This window comes from Psammomys obesus, unplaced genomic scaffold (assembly GCF_907164565.1).
Source record: "Psammomys obesus unplaced genomic scaffold, mPsaObe1.curated_primary_1811, whole genome shotgun sequence".
Taxonomy (NCBI): Eukaryota; Metazoa; Chordata; class Mammalia; order Rodentia; family Muridae; genus Psammomys; species Psammomys obesus.
The window spans coordinates 12,865,779-12,890,381 of record NW_026592118.1 but is presented as its reverse complement, the minus strand read 5'-3'; the positions used below and the strand labels follow the sequence as shown (position 1 = coordinate 12,890,381).

At 51.7% G+C, this 24,603-nt stretch overlaps 1 protein-coding gene across 1 annotated transcript; it reads right to left on the bottom strand.

The window, feature by feature from the left end:
* Positions 1-8,980: 8,980 nt before the first annotated feature.
* On the bottom strand, positions 8,981-16,074 carry Crygn (crystallin gamma N). Its single transcript, XM_055612994.1, has 4 exons — positions 16,054-16,074; positions 13,691-13,939; positions 11,703-11,848; positions 8,981-9,113 (listed from the first exon to the last, which is right to left on the bottom strand). Exons 1-4 carry the CDS (start codon positions 16,072-16,074, stop codon positions 8,981-8,983), a joined length of 549 nt encoding a protein of 182 aa, XP_055468969.1.
* Positions 16,075-24,603: the final 8,529 nt, after the last annotated feature.

The following is a 24,603-nucleotide window of genomic DNA, read 5'->3' as shown; positions in this document are numbered from 1 at the left end:
CTTGTCGCGACCGGCCTTTGCCGATAAGGACGATGCAACAACCGAGGATTTCTTCAGCGGCAAGTTTATTGTTACAGCTCTTTTAGCAGATGTTACAGCTCTTTTAGCAGATGGTGAAGGACCCAGACCCCGGGTTGTGCTCTGCTTAAATAGCCAGCAAGGCGACCTGTTCGTCTGTAATTGGTGCTCCACACAAAACCTAATTAGCATGTGGTCTCCAAACGGAGGACCACACGAGCCTATATTAGCATAAGGTGGCACATGCGCAGATCGCAAAGCAAAGCTGACAAGAAGCGCGAAAATGCTGGCAAGAAGAACCAGGAAGCAGGAAGCCGGCGCCATCTTGTAATGGCGGGAGCGGCTCCCGACACATCCTGAGATCCCTTCTCTAAAAGAAAAGGAAAAAAAAACACAGACTCAGGAGAAACAACTCAGAAGTCACTAGTTCACTCTCTGGGCTGTGGTGGTGGTTTCCCTAAGTGTGTGCATGTGTCAAAATATATCCAAATCCCATCCCAGACACAGCCGTCACACACTCTTCACATGACCCTCGGCAGACCCAGTAGGGCTTCTGGTCAGAAGGAACAGCTGTGAGAGACTGTGCGCCAGCGTGCCCAGGAGAAGGTGTTCTCCTGTGGGTGTTCACGTGTGCTAATGCAAAGGGAGAACGTGCTTGCACATGGATGCATGAAGGCTTCGAGTGCTCCCGTGAGAGACAGAGTGTAATGTAACATTTGCATGTACATGCAAATGTTTGTGGGCACGTGCATGCGTCTTGAGAGAAAAAGCGTGTGTGCGAGTATGTATCTGCGTGTCAGTTGGATGTTAACGTGAGTGTGGGAGCACACGTTTGTAAAGTCATATGTGTCTGAGTGAGAGGGCCTAGGAGGAAGCTCTGCTTTCGAGCCCCCCAGAAGCTCGTCCTGCCCACGGAACGATGCTGCAGCTTGCTCCCTGAGGAGCTCCTGAGCAGAGCTTCCCACGGCTGGGCTGCTCAGCACGGGCATTCTCTCCCTCTCTGCTGGGAGCCAGGGCGGCAGAGCCCCCACCAGGCCTGCCTTTTGCAGCAGTAGGCATGGACAGGACCTTGGGTGGTGGCCGCAGAAAGCCCAGCTTGGTGCGCATGAGCAGGAAAGGGGCTTTGCCAGAAGGCCACGGAGGACAAGCAAGAAGAGTGCCTAGTGACACCAGAGGGCAAGGGAAGGAGAGCATCAAAGCCCAGCCCGGCTGCTGGGAAGCACAGTCAGGGCTTTCCACAAGAGCAGTATGTGTCCTTAACTGCCGAGCCATCCTCTCTCCAGCTCTGGTAGCGTTCTTCTCTGACAGAAAATTTTAAGGACTCTGATATCTACAGCAGGTTTCTTTGTTTTTCTTTTTCACTTGTGTGTGCGCGCACATGTGGTGTGTAAAACATGTGCATGCTCATACTTGTGCATATCTGTGTGCAGGTGCCAGCGTGCACATGCCACAGCACACGTGGGCAGGTCAGAGGACAATCTCATTTGTTGATCCTTCTACCTTGTTTGAAGCCGTCCCAATCGCTTGCTTGGCTTTGGGAGATTTTCCCGTCTCAGTCTCCCATTCAGCTGGGATTAAATTTGCAGTGAGTCTGGCGTTTTGCACAGATTCTTCGGATTCAAACTCAAGCCCTCGCAAAGCACACAGCAAGCACTTTACGCACGCAGTAGTTTTAGTGGCACCTAATGTTGGTGCAATGAAGGGTCGGTTCACACCACTGTTGCTACACATCACAAGGCCCTGGAGCAAGAGAGCAGCCTGAGCTCCTTGGGGCAGTGAGTGTGGGTGGGGGCGCCCTGGCGATGTCCAGAGATTTTCGTTCAACTATGGTCTAACATGCTGATTATTTCATGGAGTTCTTATGGTAACAGAACCGAGAAAGTCATAAATGAAGAGACTTTTCAAATCCATCAGGCATGCGGGTGTGTGGCTGTTAATCTTGGAACCTGATGGATTTGGAATCACCATGGGAACAGGCCTCTGGGCATGTCTGTGGAGGAGATTCTAGACTGGGTTAACTGAGGGGGTGGAACCCACCGTGGATGGTTGGCACTGTGCCCTGGCTGGGCTCCTGGACCAAATAAAAAGTAGAAGGCAACTTGAGTACCAGGGTTCATCTCTGCTACATTCGCATCACTTCTCCCAAGAAGCTGGGGCACCAGTACTAGCTTGAGGACCCAAGGAAGACTCTGTATAGATGGAATGGAGAGTTCGTCAGGGCTATAGCCACCTCTGGTCCTGTGGGAGCTTGGGGGAGCCTCTGACTACACAGATTATGTAAGGGTCATTTGGGGAGCCCCTGGCTAGAAGGCTCATTTAGATTACTAGCCACCTCTGGTTCTGGTTGTAGAAGCTTGCTGTGGCCCGGCCCAACAGATGACACAGACCACCGGGTTATTAATCACCTCCAATTCCTAGCTTTCTGGACAGAAAGAACAGGTTTTATGTCCATTCCTTTGAGAGGACAGTCCTGTGTGCTTAACATTCCTGGTTTTCCCGAAGCTCTGTGAGTATGAGGGCCTTCATGCTGTGCTCCCAACAACTTTCTACTTGTTTTTTGAGAGATGTTTGCTCACTGAGCTGAAAACTTAGCAATTTGGTAAGACTGGCTAGTCAGCAAGCTTTGGGGTTCCTCCTGCCTCCCTTCTGCTGAGATTACAGGTACGCCTCACCACACCTTGCTGGAGAGATAAACGGTGGTTGAGAGGTTAAGAACATGACTGCTCTTGCAGAGAACCTGAGTTCAGTTCCCGACACCCACACTGGGTGGCTCACAGCCATCTGTATGTAATGCCAGCTCCAGTGAGACCAAGGGCCCTGGGATCTGTAGGAATTTTCTCTCACAAGCACAAACCCACACAAAGATTCATAAACCCACACAGGCACAGACAGATACAGACATACGCACATACCCACTCATGCACAACTAGAAACAAGTCTTTTTTTTTTTTTTTTTTTTTTTTTTTTTTTTTTTAGCCAGGTGGTGGTGGCAGAGGCAGGCAGATCTCTGAGTTTGAGGCTAGCCTGGTCTACAGAGTTTTCCAGGACAGCCTGAGTTGAGCTTCGATGTGGATATGCTTGCTTGTGCACCAGGGATTATTTTTCAATATGTCACATCAGGAAACTGTTTCCTAAAGTATACCGTGTTTAAATCTGTTGGGAATAAGCCGCCTGGCAGCAGACTCCCTAAAAGGTTTAAGATCTGGAAGGCATAGAGCCGATGTGCAGCAACCCTCGGAACCATCATTTCCTCACTGCGGGAACACTGCTGAGCCGGGCTTGTGAACACTGGCCTGGGTCCAGACGCCCCCAGGAGAAGCTCTTCTCTGGCTCAGAGCCCAGGAATTGCTGTGTGTGAAAAAAAAAAAAAAAACCTCATTCTTTTACCTTTCAGACTCAAGAGAGTCATGCGGCCCATGCCACGTTCCTGCGTTGGTCCAATCAGGGGTCTTTTCCAGCAAAGAACATGACTCCGTGATGAACTGTTCACCTAGTCCTGCCTCTTCCTGTTACTATTTAAGCTTTTTCCCCAGAGATCTCCTCAAAGGTTATTTTATTTTGTATTATTTTTAGATAAGGACTCATGATGTATTCCAGGCTGACCTCAAACTTGGGAGCCTCAATCTCCCGAGTCCTTGAATTACAGGTGTCCATCAAACCAGACTCTTACATCTTGCTTTTTGTTTCTTGTTGTTGTTGTTTGTCTTTTTTGGGGGAGGCAAGTTTCTCTATGTAGTCTTGGCTGTCCTGGAACTCACTATGTAGAACAGGCTGGCCTGGAACTCACAGAGAGACCTGCATGCTTCTGCCTCCCAGAGAGCTGGGATTAAAGGAATGCATCACCACCATACAGCTTCATATCTCACTTCTTGAATATACAGCACTTTGCTGGCCTAAGGGAGAGCCCAGAAGCCTGTGAAGGAGTGCTTGGGGTGTGTGTGTGGAGGCCTGAAACTATAGAAAGCTTCCTTTCATGTACAGTGTCCATTTCTTTATTTGTTTGTTCAAGATAGGGTTTTTCTGTGTTATACCTCTGGCTGTCCTGGCACGTGTTCTGCAGACTAGACTCTGCCTTTTTTCCATGTGAAAGGGGAGAAGCAAGGCAAACCAGCTTTTTCTCACCAATGGGATTTTGGTGGTGTGGATAGAAAGGGTCTTTCTGGCTACTCATTAAAGTGCTTTAGGCCTCAGCCCGAGTCCTACCTACTTTCTTTCTTTCTTTTTTAAGATTTATCTAGTATGTATATATTGTTCTGCCTTCATGTACACCTGCTTGCCAGAAGAGGACACCAGATCTCATTATAGATGGTTATGAGCTACCATGTAGTTGCTGGGAATTGAACTTAGGACCTTTGGAAGAGAAGCCAGTGCTCTTAACCTCTGAGCCATCTCTCCAGCCCCCTACCTAATTTTAAACCCGTTCTATGACAATGGCTGGCCCCATCCCACCCAGACAGTATAGACACGTGGTCTCCCAGACTGGAACACACCCCAGCTAACCTAGCACCAACCACTCAGGCTGACCCACCCTTTCAACAAAGAGCTGCACACCTCCGGGCTGGACCCAGGCTCCAGCTCCCTGGATCCACCCCCTTACCCAGCAAAACGCTGAGCATGTGCCAGCCGCTCCAGGGCTGTCCCCCCACATTCTAAGAAAGGAGCTGCACATTTACAGGCTGCCGACCCCGTCCACCCTTCACACACACGCACACACGTGCAGAGGAGTCACGAGGACAGGTTGCAGCTGGTCTCCACAGGACTGTTTATGTCACAGATGCACAGCAGGTCCACAGGCAGCAGGGAAGCCAACAGCCTCTTTATAAAAGCATGCACTGCACAGGACAGGCTTAGCAAGGATGGAAAGTCACTCTGTGTCTTAGCTGACACCAGGCTGTCTAGGTGTTGCCTGAACAGGGCTTGGGAAAGTTGAGTTAGGCTCAGGTACCCCACCTTGCTCTACGGTGGCCTTACTGGGTCGCCCATTAAGGTTCCAGTCAGGGCACCCCTCCCCACAATGCAATCAATAGGAACCATTAAGATCAACCAAAAGGTGACAAATGGGATAAGGGCTATATGAGACACACAGGGCATGTTGGAGGGTCAGGAAGGGTACCACAATTGCGTGCCAATGGCTCTGAGACTCTGAGTACCTCAGCAAGAAGGTGAAGCTTTTGTCCTGGGCATAATCCACATAGCGTCAAATCGACTACAGCCAGTATGGCTGCGTGTACTGCTTGGTGGCAGTGGGGCCGTTCACTCCACTGTGGCCACACTGCCACACACCCCCCCCACTCCAGTACTGCCTCTTCTCCAGCTGGTGTGATCTGAATGTAGAATGCCCCCCAACAGGGTCAGGTGCTTGCACACTTGGCTTCCAGCTGGTGGCACCGTTTTGGGGAGATTGTAGAATCTTTGGAACATACAGCCCAGCTCACAGATATGGGTCTCTGGAGCAAGCCTTGAAGACACGTATCTCTGATTCTGGCTGGGGCTCCCAGCTTCCTTCCCCATCAACTGACACTATGTAAAAAGGCCACCATAGTCTGGCCACTGTGACGGACTACACCCTCCGAAACCATGAGCCCAAATACACCTCCTAGAAGTTGCTTCTGAGGGTATTTTGACACAGCAGTGAGAAAAGTAGCTAACACATCAAAGGAATTCAGCGGTAGCTGGTTTGCTTGTTTGTTTGATTTGGTTTGGTTTTGTTTTTGGAGACAAGGTTTCTCTGTGCATAACTCTGTCTGTACTGGACTCTCTGTGTAGACCAGGCTGGCCTCAGACTCACAAAGATCCGCCTGCCTCTGCTGGGATTAAAGGCATGCGCTACCACACCCTATCAGTAATTTACTTTTTATTTGACTGTGGTGCGGCTAGAATTTAGAGCCTCACACAGGTAGGCAGGTGCTCTGCCACTAGACACCCTCAGCCAGGAAGATTGTAAACTGGATTGCAAGAATTGTGTTGTCCCATACAGGTTTTGGTTGAAAACTCTACTGAGGATCCTAGAGGCAAGCCAGGCATTAGGGCCTAGCTCTGCTCTGAAGGCTTTCCAGCCAAGGAGTGGCCAAGTAGGACACAGCTGGAGATGGGGCAGAGGGAGGCCAGGGAAGGGAGGGGACAGAGACTGTACAATAGTCCTGGTATGGGCTGAGGAGGAGGGAGAGACATACCACCGACATGGCTAGACATCAGTGTGGGCTTCAAAGAGAAAGGTTTTCCCTGTGGTCTGACTAGGCTTGCTAAACAATGCCTGTGGATGCCTGATCAGCAAGGGGCCTGAAGGATCATGAAGGACTCAGGGCTGAAGACACAGGAGATGGCTCTAAAAGGCCCCAGTTTTCCAAACCACGGAGTGGAGACAGAAATATGAGAAGCATGTGCGGGACTAAGGGCTCTCTCATCCTCGGTCCATCGGCCCCCTGGATGGACTTCAGATAAACTGTACAGCTGCCCACAGGCTCTGCAGCGGGGAGCTTGTTTTTCTTCTTTCTGACCAAAAGCAGATTTTACTGACAGATTAGCAAGCAGGGGGCTGGGGTGATGGGGAGGTCACCCGCGAGTGCAAAGCTGTGTGGAGCACAGGCACGAAGGAGGTGCCTCTGTGCCCGGGAGCTGGGAGGGAGGCAGGTTCAGGAGGAGCCCCTGCAACTGGCTTAGACAGCAGGACAGGGGAGGAAGCCCTTTCCCCACGTGGGTGATCAGGCCACTGTGCACCTGGGGACGCAGGCACTGGGTCACGTCTTTCCTGCTCCCCTCAGGTATGTGGTCATTTCCCCCTGACCGGCCCACAGCATGAGGTATATACGTGCTGTCGTGCAGCTGCAGCCTCTCCTTTCAGGTTGTTTGGCTTATTTGGTTGTGTTTGCTGTTTGCTCGTTTGTTTGCAGACAGGGCCTCACTCCTGGCTGACCTGAAACTTGCTGTAGATGAAGTTGGCCTTGAACGCGCAGTGACAGACCTGCCTCTGCTTAGGGTTACGGGGCCTGCAACATCATGGCTGACTTTTGTTCTTACAGATGTACCGTGCCTATAACAGACAGGACTTCGTCTATTTCACAGGGTAAGAACAGGCCAGCAGAGGTTTTCCGTTTTCTCCAAGTTCAAGTCAAATGTGCCAATATATGCAAATGCGTGGCTCAGTGTAGGAGCAAAGGGTCTGAATCCTGCTCACTGTGTAACCTTAAGCAAATCACTTCATCTGTCTGAGTCTAACCACCTCATTTGTCCAGAGGTGATAATAAGCACCAGTGTTATTGTACATGTCGAGTAAAGCTTCATGAACTATATCTACCACAGGGCCTGGCAGAAAATCAGTGCTCAGTAAACGCCCCTAATAACGCTGTCCTCAGTGTAAGCAAAAGAGCGTGAGCCCCTTAGCCTGGACAGCTGGACTCTGCTCTCCTCAGAGGTGGATGAGTGGGGGTGGACAGTGTGGCAGAGGAGGGGAAGAGCCCTGACCTCCTCAGGGAAGGCCTTCTGACAGACAGGCTCACCCATGGCGACAAGCTGACTCCAGCTCTCTCCCGCAGAGAGGCCTGCTCTGCTGCTGTTACAGACGAGCGAAACACCCAGGCTTGACTAAACAAACTCCGCTCCCGAGGGGAAACACTGAAACTGAAGAAGCGATCTTGCTGCTTTTTCCTGGTGCTTTCTTCAGGTCCTCGGCCCGAGCCTCATGGGGATGGAGGGTCCACTTGCGGAGCTCTCGGTCCCCTCGGCTTTAGTGGCGTCTCAGTGGTACGAAGCAGGAGTCGGAGAACCCTCGGGACACACACTCCTAGGGATTTGGGTGGCAGAAGACGTCCCTGTGTTTCTCTACCCAGAGACTGCTTAATAACACTCTACCTAGAACAATCCTCTACTGTCCTGGGGGACGCAGGAGATCCCCAGCACATTTCTAGGACTCACCTATCTTGGTCCCCTGCCCAGCTCCTGGTGACAGCATCATCCTGTGTGAACTAAGTGATCTTCAATAGCATTCTTTTTTCCATTTCGTTCAGTGTAGGGAGGGAGAGATAGAGATGAGGCAGGAAAGGCGGGAGACACTGGTCGGGCAGGGAAATACTTGGACTACCATCATATATGGAAAAAAAAAAACCCTCAAGGAGCCTTTCCGCTCTCACTGGGGAGCTAGGCTGAACAACGTTGGCCTTCGATGGTGTGGACGCTCTTACCTGAAACCCCACTGCAGGGGCACAGGAGTCCCTTCCTCCATTCCTAGGAACATGTTCTCCAGATTTGCGGCCAGCCCCAAGGCAGACCCTGCCCACAGGGAAGCTCTGTATATTGGCACCTGTGACTGCGCGAAGGAGTGATACCTTGCAAAGACAGATGTTGCCTAGAGCCTCTGGACCCTGATAGCTTCTTCCGGGTCTCTATTCCTTGTATTCCTGGGGCCAGACTCCGACCCTCTCTTTCACCTGGCCCCGCCCCTCCCTACATCAGCTCCATCTCTTTCCCCCTTGACCACGCCCCCTTTCCCTGGCCCTCCTCTTCTTACCAACCCCCCCCCACAACTCACCCCTCTTTTCTCCGGCCCCGCCCCTCCTCTTCTTTTCATCCACCCCACCCCCTTCCCAGCAACCTCCGGGCCCCGAGCCTCCTCTTCTCCCCCGCCCCGCCTTTCACCTCCCCATCCCGTTTCCCAACAGTGTTTTTCGTCTTCTAACCCCCTCACCCCCTCGCCCCTCCTCTCGGGTGGGGCCCCGCGGCAGGACAAACACCCTGCTGCGTTCTGGTCGCCGGCGCCCTCTTGTGGCCTGGGCCCCCGAGGCGACGGCCGCTTTGGCTTGGCTTTGGGAGCGAAGGGAGTTGGTTTGGCTTCCTTGCTCCAGCAGGCTTCCCCCTGCCCGGTTGGGGTCACCAGCCGGGGAGGGGCCCAGAAAGCACTCCAAGGCCGGCTAGCTCTCCGCTTTCAGGATCTTTATTGCCTCCGCGGGCCGCGCGCCCCCAGCTGGGACTAGAAGTTGAGCACCCGGCGGAGCGACTGCACGCGCGCGCTGTGGGCCTCCCAGTCCGAGAAGCTGCGGAACTCGCCCCTCTCCACCACGTACATGCGGCCGCGGTAGTTGGGCTCCTCGTAGAGGACCCACCTGAAGGCGGGGGGGGGGGGGGAAGGCGAGTCACCAGGAGGGAGCCACGCAGGAACGCCTCCCTGGTCCCGCCCCTCTGTCCTAGCTCCTCATTGCCATGAGCACAGTGGATGATTCGGGTCTGGTGCTGGGGTAGGACAAGATGGGGACTGCCTAGTAACTGACCGACCATGACAAGGGCGGGAGTGACTCGGTGGTGCACTTTGCCCAGTCACCCACCGAAGGGAAGGGCCGTTTGCATGGAGTACCCAGCTCCTGACAGGATGCCTGACACAAACGGGACCATTCCCACTGTGTGTCCACTCAAGCCAACAGTCCTGGTGTGGCCTGTGTTCCATGCAAGTGGGCTGTGTTGCCTTCCTTGTGCAGAGTAACTGGAGCCGCCAGGACGTGAGGTCTGGCAAAGGCTCCCTTCTGTTGGGGAGGAGTGTGCTCCGGCCCCCTGGTCCTTTACAGCCCAGCCGGCTGTGGCGCAGATGAAGTGCACCATGGGCCAGGGGTTCGGAAAGATCGATGGAGAAGACCAGGAGGGTGTTCTCCTTCTAGGAACAGTGTAAGGAAGAGATTCTCAGCAAGTGTAGCACGGTAGGTAGAGCCAGAAAAGTCGCCGTGTGGACTGCCCCCACATTTGGGGGTCAAGGTGGGGGCTGGCCTGGGGAACTTGAGAGAGATGGGGAGGTGCCTCCAGGTCTGGCTGCACCAGAGAACTGGCAGGACCCGTGGTCAAGGGCTGTTTCTGTGCTTCAGACTTGAGCTCCGGCCCTCCCCTCCCTCCCTTTCACCACAGTAGAAAACAAGCCTTGGCCCTTTAGTCCAAGTTTCTGCTCATGGATGAACTCAGAGAAAAAGAGAGACCACTAAAGACCACATAGCCCACTTCCCTAGCCCTCCACTCCAAGGTCATCAGAGGCCTCGTCCTGACCCCTCACCTAGTAAATGGCACAGTCTGACTGTAGGAAGAGCAAGGGTTGGAAACTAACAGAAACAGGGGGAGAGGCGCCTGCTGGAGATCAGAGCAGGCCTTCATCATCTGAGCCTCCCACCACATCGCTGGAGAGCCCGCTATTTGGTAACGCCCCAGGCCACCTCGGAGCTCTTGTGGACATCCAGAAAGGGAGAGGGGCCTGGCAGGCACGACAGCTAGTCCTCTGGCTCCTCACTCACCTGTCTGCATTGCAACTCCTGGGGGAAAGCAATGGAGAAAGGGGTCTCTGGAGAGGTGGCTCAGCAGATAAGAGCACTGGCTGCTTTTCCAGAGGCCCCATGTTCAATTCTCAGCACCCACGTGGCAGCTCACAACTGTCTGTAGCTCCGGGTCCAAGGAATTCAGTGCCCCCTCTGACCTCTGTGCATGGTGACCAGGCATGCATGTGGGGCACAGACATGCAGGCAGGCAAAACGAACATAAAAAATATAAGGATTTTCTAAAATGCAGAGAGTGGAGGCCTCAGTCTAGTAGGGTATTGGGGAATGTGTCTGTTTTCCCCTCTGAGCCTTCTGGGACAGAGGTACGAGGGACACTTCACTCCTGAGCCGGCGTGGGACCCAGAAACAACACTCTTGGGACATGGGAAGTAGTTAAGGGGCTCTGCTTCACTGTCTGCCAGGTCCCTAAAAGGGCTCCAGGGACCCAAGACAGCACCATCTACAAAGCTACCTCTGGACCCTTGTAAGGTTTATAATATGTAAAGGGTTAATTAGGGTCATCAGAGACAAACACAAGCACACCCTGCATCCAACACGGAGGCCCACCATCTTGGCCCACACCTTCTGACCACTGAACCTGGCTCCTCCCAGAAAAGTGGAGATTAAAGATCATATGCCCCTCCAATCCATGTTCGCATCTGCCTTCCATCCTCCCCCTCTGGTTCTCCAGGGTTGGTAGGGACCTATGTCCTGGGTCTTAGGATGTCTTCCGTACAGGTGTATGCCTCTGGCCTCATGAGACACAATTTAGTCCATGAATTTCTCAAAGCAAATTGTTTTGGACTCCCAGGTAACCTCAGCTTGGGGGGGTGGGGCCAAGATCAGGTGACATGGTAGCTACAGCTTTGCTGTGTGTAGACAATGAACAGGTGCCCGGAGAGCTGCCACATGTGGCAAGCACTGGGTTCCGACAGCTGCTTTGGATGGGAGGAGACAAGCAAATTTCCCAGCTACTCTTGCTCATCCTATGGGAGTTGGAGCCCACCCCTCCAACAAGCTGGTGTGGGGTGTTAGCCACCAGGTGGAAGGGTGAAGGTTAAGGGTCATCTGAACTGGGAAGATGTACCCTCTCAGAGCAGGTGAGGCTGCCCATTAAGTTGGGGTTCTCTTGAGTCAAGTGACAGCCTAGAAGTTCAGTCTTGTAGCAGAGATGGTCACAGCTTCCTAAGTGTTCCTTTCCCTGCCTTGGCACACCAGAGGGGAGGTCTCGGGGAGCCTCTGAGGCCCTGTGACCTTCCTGAAAGCCAGATGGGCCAGTAGCTATTCGCTACTTGCTTGGAGCATGTTAGGCATATGAAGGCCTGAGAGGGGCACCATGCCCACCCAGGGGGTCTGACGCCTACCCACCATGCCACACCTGCTGCGCAGCCCTGCTGTACTCACGCTCCATCCCCATACACCTTGATAGCGTTGACACAGCTCTTGGCCCAGCCCCGGCTCTGCAGGAAGGGACAGTCCTCCAGGAACTCCAGGCACTGGCCTGCGAAGTTGCGGCCCTCGAAGATCTCTATGCGGAAGTGCTCTCCGTGCTCCAGGACCCAGGCAGGTAGGGAAGGAAAAGGGAATACTCCGAGTCTCTCCTCCCCGTGCCCGGGGGAAAGGAATGTAGGATGACTCCTGGCCCTGGGCTGGACTGGGGAACCACTGAGTTCTCCATATCCCAGCACACACACGAATTTTCTTCCATGGGATGTGGTGGGAGAAAGGACCCTCTTACTCTAAGAGCCTTCTAAGCCACTGAACTTATCCAGTTTCCATCTTTTACAACTAAGGACCCAAGGTCCAGTGAGGGCTTGCAAGGCTTCCTAGAGGCCAGCACATGAAGACCAGAGCAGGGGTCACTGGCTCCCTTCAGGCATTCACTTAGGGGGCTCATGTCCCAGCTCTGGCTCCTCCGCCCTCAGCTGGAGGCCGCAGGCAGGCCTCCAAATGATAATATTTTAGAAGTGTAATAGAACCCTTTATGAAAACACTAAGCCAAGACATCTAAAACACTGACTCATTTGTTGGAGGTCCTGCTGGTTTCAACATCATGAGGTCACCAGCACCCTGCATCATCCATCTCCCTGTGGAATCCAGGGGACAGGGGACTCCCCCACCCCACTGCCAGGTTCCTGCAAAGCCTGGGATGGCTCTGACAAGAACAGCCTTTAGGAGATGTTTCGTGTAGTCTTCATATAAAAAGCATCATGCGGGATCCAGAGCCAACAATTCTATCGCCTCTCCCCAAATGCCCACTTCCTGGCAGAGACACCAGGAAAGCACTCCTTCAATGAAACGTGCCAGAGCCCAGCTGATTGTGTAAATGATGTAGAAAAGAAAGGGACCCCCATGCATAGTGGCACCTGTCCAGACTCCTAAGGCACTGGCTAGAGCCTCAGGGAGGCTTCCGGGATGCCCTGGCAGACAGACTCGCTGATGAGAGCCTGCCCTCGCTGGTCCTGAGAATCATGTTTTCCACCTAATGAACAACACTTGGAGCAGGTCTCATACCTGTGACCCAAGAGACCCTCATTCCTCAAATCCTACCCCAAGGAGACTTGACAGAAACTAGACAGAAAGGGTATTTCTCCAGTGGGGAGCAGCGCCCCTCTTCTACTCTCCCTCCACACACCAGGCCAAGCTGTTAGTTGCAAACATCTGTGCAACTCATGAGCCCTGTGCCTGTTTTCTTACTGGTCCCCCTGGCACTTTGGCTTCCTTAATTATCCATTCCAAATTCAGAGTGTTGTAGGTTTGCATAAGGCTACCGGGGGACACCTGCATGACTAGATGCCCATGCTCAAATCAGCCGTGTGTGTGTGTGTGTGTGTGTGTGTGTGTGTGTGTGTGTGTGTGTGTGTGTAAGTCAGAGGGGCAATACTGGGGGTCTTCCTCAATCTCCATTTTTTTTTTTTTGAGAGTCTCTTGCTAACCTGAAGCTTCTCAATTTGGCTAGACTAATTGGTCAGCCACCCCCAGGGATCCTGCTGTCCCCACCTCAACATCACATCTGGCTTTGTCTGCAGTCTGAGGATCCTAATTCAGGTCTCCATGCTTGCAGACACTCTACAAGCGAAGCCATTTCCCCGACCCCTAGTTTTACTTTTGAGGAGTGCATTCCTGTTCAGTGACACTCCAGACAGATTTCCAGCCTTTGACATTTAGCTACATGCTTGGCTCAGAAATCGAAAAGGATTCCTTGGCAACTCCCCGGGGCTCCTGCATTGTCTCCAACCCTTCCCAGTCCTCACGGCATCTTATGCTCATGCCAGGTGCGTCTGGTTGAGGTCCTCTCAGTTTTTAATATTTTGTGGTTGGGAGGTGCCCAGGGCGACCTTCCACTACTTGGGCTGGCAGTTCCCAGCCCCCAGGAGAAGGGACTCACTCACCATGCCCACAGGCCGACAGGAGCCCATGTGGTCATTGTGACCATTCCAGCGGAAGAATTCTGGGTAGTCGCCGTGCTCCAGGATGAACTGCTGGCCTCGGAAGTCAGGGTGATCAAAGCAGACCCAGGCTCCGCTCTCCACCCGGATGGAGTTCACTCGGTTCATAAAGCCTCGGTCCTGGAAGTTGTCACAGTCCCCAAAGACCTCCAGCTTCCGTCCCGTGAAGTGCTTGCCCTCGTAGAGAGTGATCTGGAAAGGCCAGGTGAGAGCTCATCAGGGCTTCTCCACACCTGGGTCCCACCTGGCCTCTTGCATGTGCTCACACACGTGCAGGGCGTGCTCAGCATGCACTTGCTCATATATACAACACTCAGAATAGTGGTTTTCAAGGCAGAAATGTCATGCAGAACAAGTCATAACTCAATACTGAGTTTTCAAAACGTGAAGTTCCTAATACTGAAATTCCAACCTCTCAACAACTCATTGGGTCTAAATAAACCATGGTCTCAGAGGGATTCTGGGTTGGGGCTTCTCTATGTCTGGGTTCCAACACCCTCAGTGGTACCCAGACTTCTGTGCCTGCCCATCACAGTAGATGCCTGACACTATTTGCTGATGGGGCAGAGAGTGAATGGTCACTGGCCAGCGGGCTGATGTCAGGCTCCACTGGGCTTGCGGTGGAGCAGACACAGTGGCCAGCTTTCTGCGGATGGGGGTTTCTCCTTTGTCTAGGTGCCCACTTAAAATTGGACAATTTTCAGACTTGCACTGTATCTGTTAAACTCAGTTTGTTACTATATATGACATGCACCATAGCATTAAAGAAAATGTTTTCTAAGGCGTAAATGTCATGCAGAGCAAGTCACCTCAACTCAGCATTTGTTTTTCAGGGAGTAAAGTTTCTAATACTGGAACCTCTTTAAATGTGGAAGCTAGAGTAGGGTTTTCAGGCGAGGGCTAAATGCCACTCATCTCCTCACTGTCGCACCCCTCCCCCCACACCCCGTTTTTTTGAGACGGGGTCTTTGTTGTTTCCTTGACAGCCTTTCTCTGTGTAGCCCTGGCTGTCCTGGAACTCACCACGTAGACCAGACTGGCCTCAAACTTAGAGACCCAGTAGCCTCTGCCTTCCAGGTGCTAGGACTGAAGGTGTGTAATACCACTGCTCGGCTTTGGAGACAGTCTTAGTTATCCCAGACTAGCCTTGCATTTATCACATAGGGATGACCTTGAACCTCTGATCCTTCTGCCTCCATCTCCTGAAAGCTGAGGCTACAGCCAAGCACCACCAGGCCCAGTTTGTGCCGTGTTGGGGATAGAACCCAAAGCTTTATGTATTTAGGTAAACATTCTGCCAACTGAGTGTGTCCTCAGATCTTTTTCTTGGACACACCTTTGAGTAGCAGGTAGGTGATCAGACTTGGAATTTTATGAACCCTTGGCAGTAAAACTGAGAGGTTATCATTGTCCCAAACTAAACAGATGGGGCAACCATAGCCTGCAGATCACTCCCCATCCTAGGAGTTCCAATCACTTAGTAACTCCCTGGTCCTCAAGAACTGTGGTCTCAGAAGGACTCTCTGGAATAGTCACACACATCATCCAGAAATTGCCATCATTTCCATCTCACTAATTTTCACCCTTCCCAAAGGGATATAGCGGCACCGTCCTTCCCTGCGCGCATCGATCCAGGGTTCCTTCCTTTCCTGCTCTGCCAGGTGCTGTTTGTTACTGAAGCACGGCCCAGCCCATGCAGACAGATCAGTGACGTTTCCCACAGATGTGCTTGCTGGGAACATTTGGAGGCCAAACAGTTTCTGGATCTGCTAGGACCCAGACATTAGAGGAAGGGAGGGGATAGCCACACCGGCGGGTGCCCTTCTTGTATAAGGCAGGTCTGCTTAGGGCCTCTAGGACATCCTGGAAGATCTCAACAGTCAAAGGATTTGGAGGTTCCCTCCAAGTTCCACACACTTCAGAGAACACAGCCTCCAGTCAAGTGGGGAGAGGAGAAGATGCTGAAGGATGAGGGGACAGAGGCCACATTCCCCCCCCCACACACACACGTAGTGAAGAAGAGATTCCACCGTACCACCCATCAGAGATTCACCACTCCGAGCATCGGCCTGATCAAACTCCTCCTGACTTGGGGATCCCGTAAAAGAGGGATGGGGAGTGTGCGACCTTCCTACCCACACACCCCAGACACGCCCTCAACCAACAGAGGGAGGTCGCCTCATTCAGCCAGCCCTGCTTGACTTTGTCACACACCCAAAGAACATCTGGGATCAGTCTGTACCTTCCCCGCGCGCGTGCGCGCGCGCGTCTAGGGGTGTGGTCCCCGAGGCTACGGGCACACTCACCTTCCCGGAGCGCTGCGCCATGGTGTGTCGCTGGCAGCGGCGAGACCCGAGACCCGGTATATACTCTGTGGCGCCTGCTGGCTCAGCGCCGCCCAGGACAAAAGATTTGCTTGGCCCGGCACCCGCGCGTTAGTGCTGTCGGGCGTGCTAAGCCGGCGCCGTGACCTACCCGCCGCTCCGGAGTCACACACAAGTGACCTAGTCCTCAATGCCTCTTGATCCGACCCCTCCTGGCCAGCCCACTGCTGCCCCGCTGAGTCAGGGCCTCAGCACCTCTGCTTGGGAGAGTCCCCTTAGCCTCTTGTTTTGCCCCTCAGAGCCCCTGACCTGGGCTCTCGCCCTTCCCACCTGGCTGCAGGCTCTCAGGGTACTACTGCCTTCTCACTTTTCTGGATAAGGGATGGAGTCCAAGTTTCCCAAGGGCAACACTAGCTCCTCTGCCCCTCTCACACTTACTCCAACTGTCTATCCTTTTTTTCCCCATGAAGATCCCAGGTGACACCTGCCTTGACTCCTGCTACCCGTAGTAGGGGACCTACCTACAGGACTTAGCATCCAAGTGTTTCAGTGCCTGAGTCCTAACTACAGACCACCCGGATGCCAAGGATCCAAGGTGTCAGGATTTGCCAGGCCCGCTGGAGTATATTGAAGCCTCAAGAGTAAACACAGCTGCTGGGGAGCTGAGCTGGTGGCCCTGGGGATGGGCTCTGAGATCAAAGGAGAGAGCCGCTGCAGGATGCTCAAGGGTCCTAATGAGCCAAAAGGGGACTCCTGGGAACAGCCTGTGGGCTTCTCTGCTCCCAGGAGAGAAGAGAGTACTTTTGTCAGCACTGCACACAGAAGAGCTTCAAGCCCAGGGATGGGTCCCAGGGTTTGCTCTGGGAAGTTACTCAAGGCAGACAGCAAACTGCAGGTCACCCTTGACACCGGCTCCTGAGCACCACCACCAGGAACAGCCTGTTGCCTTCCCCAGCACCCACACTCCAAAGCACACCTCATTGTGTTTGTCTCTGATTACTGACCTGAAGGCATAAAATTAAAACAGTATTCTGCCAATCTAGAAAAAGGAGAGGGAGAGTGTGTGTCTTCAGGACAGCCTCTGGTGTCAGTCCTTGCCTTCCACCCTGTTTGGGAAAATGGGGTCTCTTGCTGTTGGCCTAGCAGTTTCTGGGAACTCTCCCGCCTCTGTCTTCTCTCTGGCTGCGGGACAGCTGGGTTCACAGATGCTCCACTGACTCCATGTGGGTTGGGCTCTGAACTCAGGTCCTCATGCCTCCATGGTGTATCAGTCAGGGTTCTCTAGAAGGCAGAACGTGTGCCATTTATACATATATGCACATATGCACGGGCATATATATGCATATATATTTACATATATACATACACACTAACACACCTCCATGGTGTACTAGTCAGGGTACTCTAGCAGGCATAATATACACCTGATAGATGATAGATAGACAGACAGACAGATAGATATGTTGTGTGTGCGTGCCTGCGTGCATGTGTAGGGAGAGCGAGAAAGAGCGAGGACTTATCAAGCTGGCTGGGTAGTCCCACAGTGGCTGTCTTCACACTGGAGAGTCTGAGGGCCATTAGCCTTTCAGCAGTGCCAGTCTACTGCTGAAGGCCCGAAGGAGTCCCAGAAAGACACCAGCCTTCGGTCCACACTGGCAGACCGAGGAAGCCAGGTCCTGGCGTCAGCAGATAGATGCATCCCAAAGCAGTATAGATTAACTCGTCAGCTAGACGTAAAGACAAGCAGGCAAAAGGCAAAGTGTGGCCCTTTGGGGTTCATGATGGCAGGGCCACCACTGGAAGACACGGCCCATATTCGGGTGGCTCCTTCCATTTCAGTTAATATAATCAAGATGCTCTCTCACAGGTCTGCCCAGATGCTTGGCCTCTGAATGGTCCTAGATCCTGTCAAGTTGACAGTCAATCTTAACCATTAACCGTCACACACAGCAAGAGCTCTGTCCCACAGCATCTCCATAGCCCAGACATTTAATACTAAGCATTAACCCAGATGGCAAACTTACTGATTTTCTTCTCCGTCTACGAACCTGGCATTTGTAGTTGGCAGTCAGATGACAGCTAAGGTTAGATCATTTCCTGTGACACCAGGGAGTGGGGTTCTATCGTCCTCAATGTTTAGAGATGGACGTGGTCAGTGAGAAAAAGGCTGGGATAGACAACAAGAGGCTTGTTGAGCCCATTAAAAATGTCTGCAGCTGGGACTCTAGCTAGCTAAGTGTGGCAGAGCATTTGCCACAGATGTGCGTGTACCAGCGCTGCCAGTATGAATACACATTTACACACATCCGAAAATAACAGACATTGATTCTGAAGAAAGTAAGAGGCCTCGTATTTGCAACAAAGAAAAATCAAGCACCTTTTATTATGGTTTCAAATACAGACTTTGCTTTTTTTTATTTTTTTTTTAATTTTGGTTTTTCGAGACGGGGTCTCTCCGTGTAGCCTTGGCTGTCTTGGACTCCCTTTGTAGACCAGGCTTGGCCTTGAACTCACAGAGATCTGCCTGCCTCTGCCTCCCAAGTGCTGGGATAACAGGCATGCACCACCACACCTGGCTAGAATTTCTCAGGCTTAGCCAGGCAGTGGTGGCACACGCCTTTAATCCCAGCACTTGGGAGGCAGAGGCAGGCAGATCTCCAAGTTTGAGGCCAGCCTGGTCTACACAGTGAGTTCCACGACAGTCGGGCTACACAGAAAAATCTTGTCTCGAAAAACAAAACAAAAACAAATTTTTTCAACTTAATTTTCTGTGTGCATGAATGTTTTGCTTGCGTGTATGTCCATGAATGTTTGGTATCTACAGAAGCTGAGAGATGGCATTGGATCCCCTGGAACTGGAGGTACAGTTGTGAGCTGCCATGTGGGTGCTAGGAACTGAACAAGGGTCCTCAGGAAGAGCAGGCAGAGATGCTCTCAACCTCTGAGCCATCTCAGGAGCCTCATCAGGAAGGGAGGATTCTTGACTTTACTGCAGAATGAGGATGAGCCAGTATGAGGCAGAGCTGGAGTTTACTAGAAGATGTATTTATTATGTATACAGCGTTCTGCCTGTGTCTATGCCTACATGCCAGAAGAAGGCATCAGATCTCACTGCAGATGGTTGTGAGCTACCCTGTGGTTGCTGGGAATTGAACTCAGAACCTCTAGGAAGAACAGCGAGTGCTCTTAACCTCTGAGCTGTCTCTCCAGGCCTGCGGAGAGGTTCTTTAAAAACTTTATTATTTGCTGCATGTTAGTGTATAGTAACATCTGGCATTTGTGTGTGCGAGTGCTCCTGCATGTTCTTGAGTGATGCATGTTCACCACATGCGTGGAGAAGCCTGAGAAGGTCAGAAGAGGATGTTGGCTTTCCTGGAACTGGAGTTACAGGCAGGTGGGAGTTGCCATGTGGATGCTGGGCCTCCACACAGGTCCTCTGTGTGAGCACCTTTAGCCACTGAGCCATCTCTCCAGCCTCATGGGCATACGTTCTTGTAGGTTTTGGGACACTATTGAAATAATATATATTTTTTTAATTTTTGTTTTTGTTTCTCTCTGTGTAGTCTTGGCTGTACTGAAACTTACTTTGTAGATCAGGCTGGCCTCAAAGCTCACAGAGATCCACCTGCCTCTGCTGGGAAGCTTCTTTATTTTAATTTTGTTATTGTTTTTTTCAAGACAGGGTTTCTCCACGTAGCCTTGGTTGTCCTGGAGCTCTTTATAAACCAGGCTGACCTTGAAACTCAGGGAGATCTGTCTGCCTCTGCCTCCTGAGTGCTGGGATTAAAGACATGTGCCACCACTACCTGGCCTTTTTAAATTTTTTGTCTTTGTGGTTTTGCTTTGGTTTTTCGAGACAGAGTTTTTCCGTGTAATAGTCCTGGCTGTCCTGGAGCTCTCTTTGTAGTCCAGGCTGGCCCAGACTCACAGAGATCCTCCTGCCTCTGCCTCCCAAGTGCTGGGATCACAGGCATGCACCATCATGTCCAGCTTCTTTTTTACATTTTTAAAAAAAGATTTTAACTATGTCTATACGTGCATCCGTGTGGATTTGTACAGGCGTGAGCGCAGTGCCCAAAGAGGCCAGAGGAGGGCGTTAGATCTCTGGAACCAGAGTGGGTGTGGGCTGCCTGACCTGAATGCTGGGAACCCAATCATCTCCTTGCAAGACCAGCATATCTTAGTGGTGTCTAAGGAATGCCTCCCCATCACCTCCCTTTACCCCTTTACAGTAGGTGAGGTTCTAGGGCACCTCCTGCCCTAGATACTGCATGTACAGTTGCAATCTGATAAGGGAAAGCCATGGCTCGGAAAGGTTGGACAAGGTGTCAAGACAAGCCTTTTACTGTAAAAGGCTGCTCCTGTGGGATTCCTAGGAAATTGCAGGTTTATAGCTGGGGAAGGAGATAGTAATCATGTGTCCTCAGGCCTTGGTATACAGGCAGTTCACTGCTGCCTTCACAATCTTATCTCAGACAGTTCTGCCTGAAAGGAATGTTGTCACTGTCCAAAACCTTCAGTAAATGTCAATGGTGCTGGAATCCTTCTCCCCTGGTGAAAGGCTTCTGCCAGACTGGCTCTCCCTTGTGTTCTTTTGGAGAACACTGGCTCTAGGCGTGTGTCCCAGGCCGGTGACTCTTGTCTTCCTGCCTCAGGCCTCCTGGAGGCATGAGAATCATGAGTGGAACAGGCAGCATAGTCACCTAAAGGGTAAGAAGACCAAGCTGATGTAAGGGCTGAGGCAGGAGGATGGGAGTTCAAAGCCAGCAAGGGCTATGTACAGTAAGCACAGGGCTACATAGCAAAACTATCTCAACAAAGGACACAAAGTCAGGACTGAGAGCTCTGTACAGATCTTGTTAAGATACTTCTTATCTGCTAAGCCTTCACACATGGTGGCTTACAAGTGGTGACTCTGTCTCTGTGGGGCTGCCTAACAAGGCCTCCATGTCAGTAAAGCATGTGCTGTTGTTGGGATTTTATTTTTTCGGGAAAGGGGTTTCTCTGTGTAGTCCTGGTTGTCCTGGAACTCTCTCTGTAGACCAGGCTGGCCTCGAACTCAAAGGTTGGCCTGCCTCTGCCTCCCAAGTGCTGGAATTAAAGGCGTGTGCCACCACCGCCTGGCAAAGCCTTATTTAATATTTGCCTGAGGTACAAATACCACACCAGGTAACCTCAGAAGCCAGAAAAGAAGTCTCTGGGGCTAGAGTTACAGATGGTTGTGGGCCACCATGTGGGTGCTAGGATTTGAACCCTGGTCTTCTGGAAGCTCTTAACCACTGAGCCACCTCCACAGCCCTCTTTTCACCCTCCTGGAGGCCCAGCTAGACTCTGAGAAGAAAGCAGGGTTTTGACGCTGTGGTGGCGTCCTGGCACACACCTGCTGTAATTATGTCCTCCTCTTCCTCACTTCCCCAGGCTCCACCCACTCAACACTGCTACAGGACAGTCCCTGGAACTGTTGATAATCTTCCTGTCCTCATAGTTTGCTTTTCAACCCAGGACTCAGGGAGGTAGGCTGCTGTAGTTGTCACCTTTTTTCAGACTGGCTTTTTTTCTGAGACAGGGTCTTAACTAGCCCGGTTGGCCTCAAACTTGCTACGGAGCAGAGCATGAACTGATCTTGCTGCCTCTACTATGAGAGTACTGTGATTACAGGTCTGTGCCATACCAGACCACGCTGGATTCTTTCACTAAGTAACATGCATTTCGAGTATCACGTGTGGGGCTGGAGAGATGGCTCAGTGGTTAGGAGTACATACTGTTTCCAGCACCCACATCAGGCAGTTCACAGCTGCCTATAGCTTCAGCTCCAAGGGATCTCATTTCTTCCATAAGTAATAATTAGGATTAAGAAAACAAAATGGTTTAAAAAAAGATTTCTTTTTAGCACTGAACAACATTCCATATTTGTCTGTGACATTGCTTTTGAGTGCAATTTCTGCTGTAGTAATAATAATAATAATAATAAACCTGAGTGTGGGTAATTTATTAATATCAAGAGCAGAGGTTGTGTCCTGGAGTTCCGGAGGCTCCTAGCAGGTCCAGGGCAAGAGGGCAGCCTGGACCCAGGGGCCTCGGAGCGCAAGCCTCCAGCCAGGCAGGGCAGCAGCAGCCAGATGGCGGCTTTGAGTTAACTGAGGTAGGTCAGGCAGGAATGAATGAAGAGTGCAAAGCACGAGGTTGCTCAGCATGGGCTCGGGGCCTTCCGGTCTGAGCATCTGCCCCACGCTCCTGAGGGCCTAGCCTGGGCATTTACACCCAGAGCCATCAGGGCGTGAATGAACAAACGTGGGCAGGCACTTTCAAGGCTCTGCAGCTAGGATTGTGTTCTAGAAGACCAGCCTGTTTGAGTGATGACCCCGACACCCGTCCGCGGTCAGCCATGTGTCCTCACAATTCTTGCTCCTCCTATTCTATGGCAGGGAGAGGACCTGGAGTCGTTCTCCCAAATTAGGGGTCAAATATCTGCGGAAATGGACCTGCTAGGGCAGGAAAGGTGAACTGGATCTTGGAAGGCCAGGGTTTGGGAAATGACAGATGCCGAAGCCTGCCCCCTCGTGGTGATCTCGGTAACTACATCCCAGAAAAATTTACTGAGCAGTTTTGGGAGACTACCACAGTCTGTCTGCCTGCCTGCCTGTCCGACCGTCTGTCCCTCTTTTCTTCCATTCCTGCCCCCCTTCTCTCCCTTTTTCTGAGACAGGGTCTCACCACAGAGTCCTGTGTTGCCTGGAACTCCCTGTGTAGACCTGGTCTGCGCAAACAACGGTTCTCAACCTTCCAAATGCTGTGAGCCTTTAATACAGTTAGTTCCTCATGTTGTGGTGACCCCAACCATAACATTACTTCCGTTGCTACTTCATAACTGTAATTTCGATGCTGTTTTGGATTGTAATGTAAATATCTGGTTTCCGATGGTCCTAGGTGACGCCTGTGGAAGGGTCGCGACCCACAGATTGAGAACTTCTGAAATATGTATGGGAGCGGTCCTCCATCATTTTTCATTTCTGTTTCTCTAAAGAATACATTCAGATATCTTGGGCTTTAATTTGCACTTAAGGCACAGATTTTGAAGTCAGCCTGTGAGTCATTATCAGATGAGGAAGTGTAAGCACAGATGAAGAAGAGGGAACTGAAGAGGCAGTATCTAAAACAAGGGCATGGATGGCTAAAGCTGTGTCCTAACACAGCAACAAGCAGGAGTGACGAGCGCTATAATTAACCACACGGGCAGATACATAAAATGTGCATTCAGATCCTCAGCCCCCTCCCACCTTGAGCCTTCCCCACGAGCCCCCCCCCCCCCTTTCTGGTGTGACCTTGGGCACGGTACTGGGCCTCATTTTCCACACCTGGAATGTGGAGCCACCAATCCATATCGCACAGGGCTGTTGAGCAAATCAGTGAGTGTTCAGCGAGTCCTGGCTGACGCCCAGCCGCAGGGAACACCATGGGGCCTGAGGTGGTGGCTCAGGCCTTTAACGCAGGTGTGGGAGGCAGAGGCTCGCCACAGGCTCCAGGCTCACTGAAAGATGTGGTCTCACAAAATAACAATGAAGGAAGACACTTGATGGCAACTGCTGGTCTCTGCACAGATGAGCCCCCGAACACCAACATACATACAGACTCTCTCTCTCTCTCTCTCTCTCTCTCTCTCTCTCTCTCACCAAAACTGAAACTGCACCACTCAACAGGAACTTCCCATTAACCCTTCCTGCAGCCTCTCAACACTCCTGCCTTTTTTTTTTTTTTTTTTAAAGGCAGGGTTTATTTGTGTAAACTATCCTGGAGCTTGCTCTGTAGGCCTGGCTGACCTCAAATTTAGAGATCTACCTGTTTCTGCCTCCCAAGTGTGGAATTAAGGGTATCTAAATATCTATCTACCTGTCTGTCTATCTATCTATCTATCCTTTCCTTTTCTTCCTTTTTTCTTTCCTTTAGATTTTTCAAAACAGGGTTTCTCTGTATAGCCTTGGCTGTCCAGGGACTTGCTTTGTAGACTAGGCTGTCCTCAATCTCAGAGATCTGCCTTCCTCTACCTCCCAAGTGCTGGGAGTAAAGGCCTATGCCCCTACCACCTGGCTTGTGACTGGTTTATTTCATAGAGCACAGTCTAAATTCAGAGATGTCAGTTCCCTTCTCTTTGAAGACTGACCAATATTCCACACATGTAGATATTATGTTCCTGTTGTGTGTCACTGAGGAAAGCCAATGAAATAGTTAGAGGCAGAAAACCGCAGAGGGATGCTACTTTTTTGCTGGCTTGCTTACATGCTTGCTCACCTCCAGCTGTCTTTCTTACAGCCCAGGCCCATCTGCCTAGGAATAGTACCTCCCACCATGGGCTGGGCATTATCACATTATCAATCAAGAAAACGTTCCATAGACGTGCCTGTGGGCTGGGAACAGCTCCTCAGTTGAGGGTCCCTCGCCCCAGGTGTAACGTGCTGACTAGGACGAGCCGAGCTGTCGCAGGTGGCTCCCACATCTGCTCTCCTATGGAAAGTGAGTGCTATATGAACACAAAAC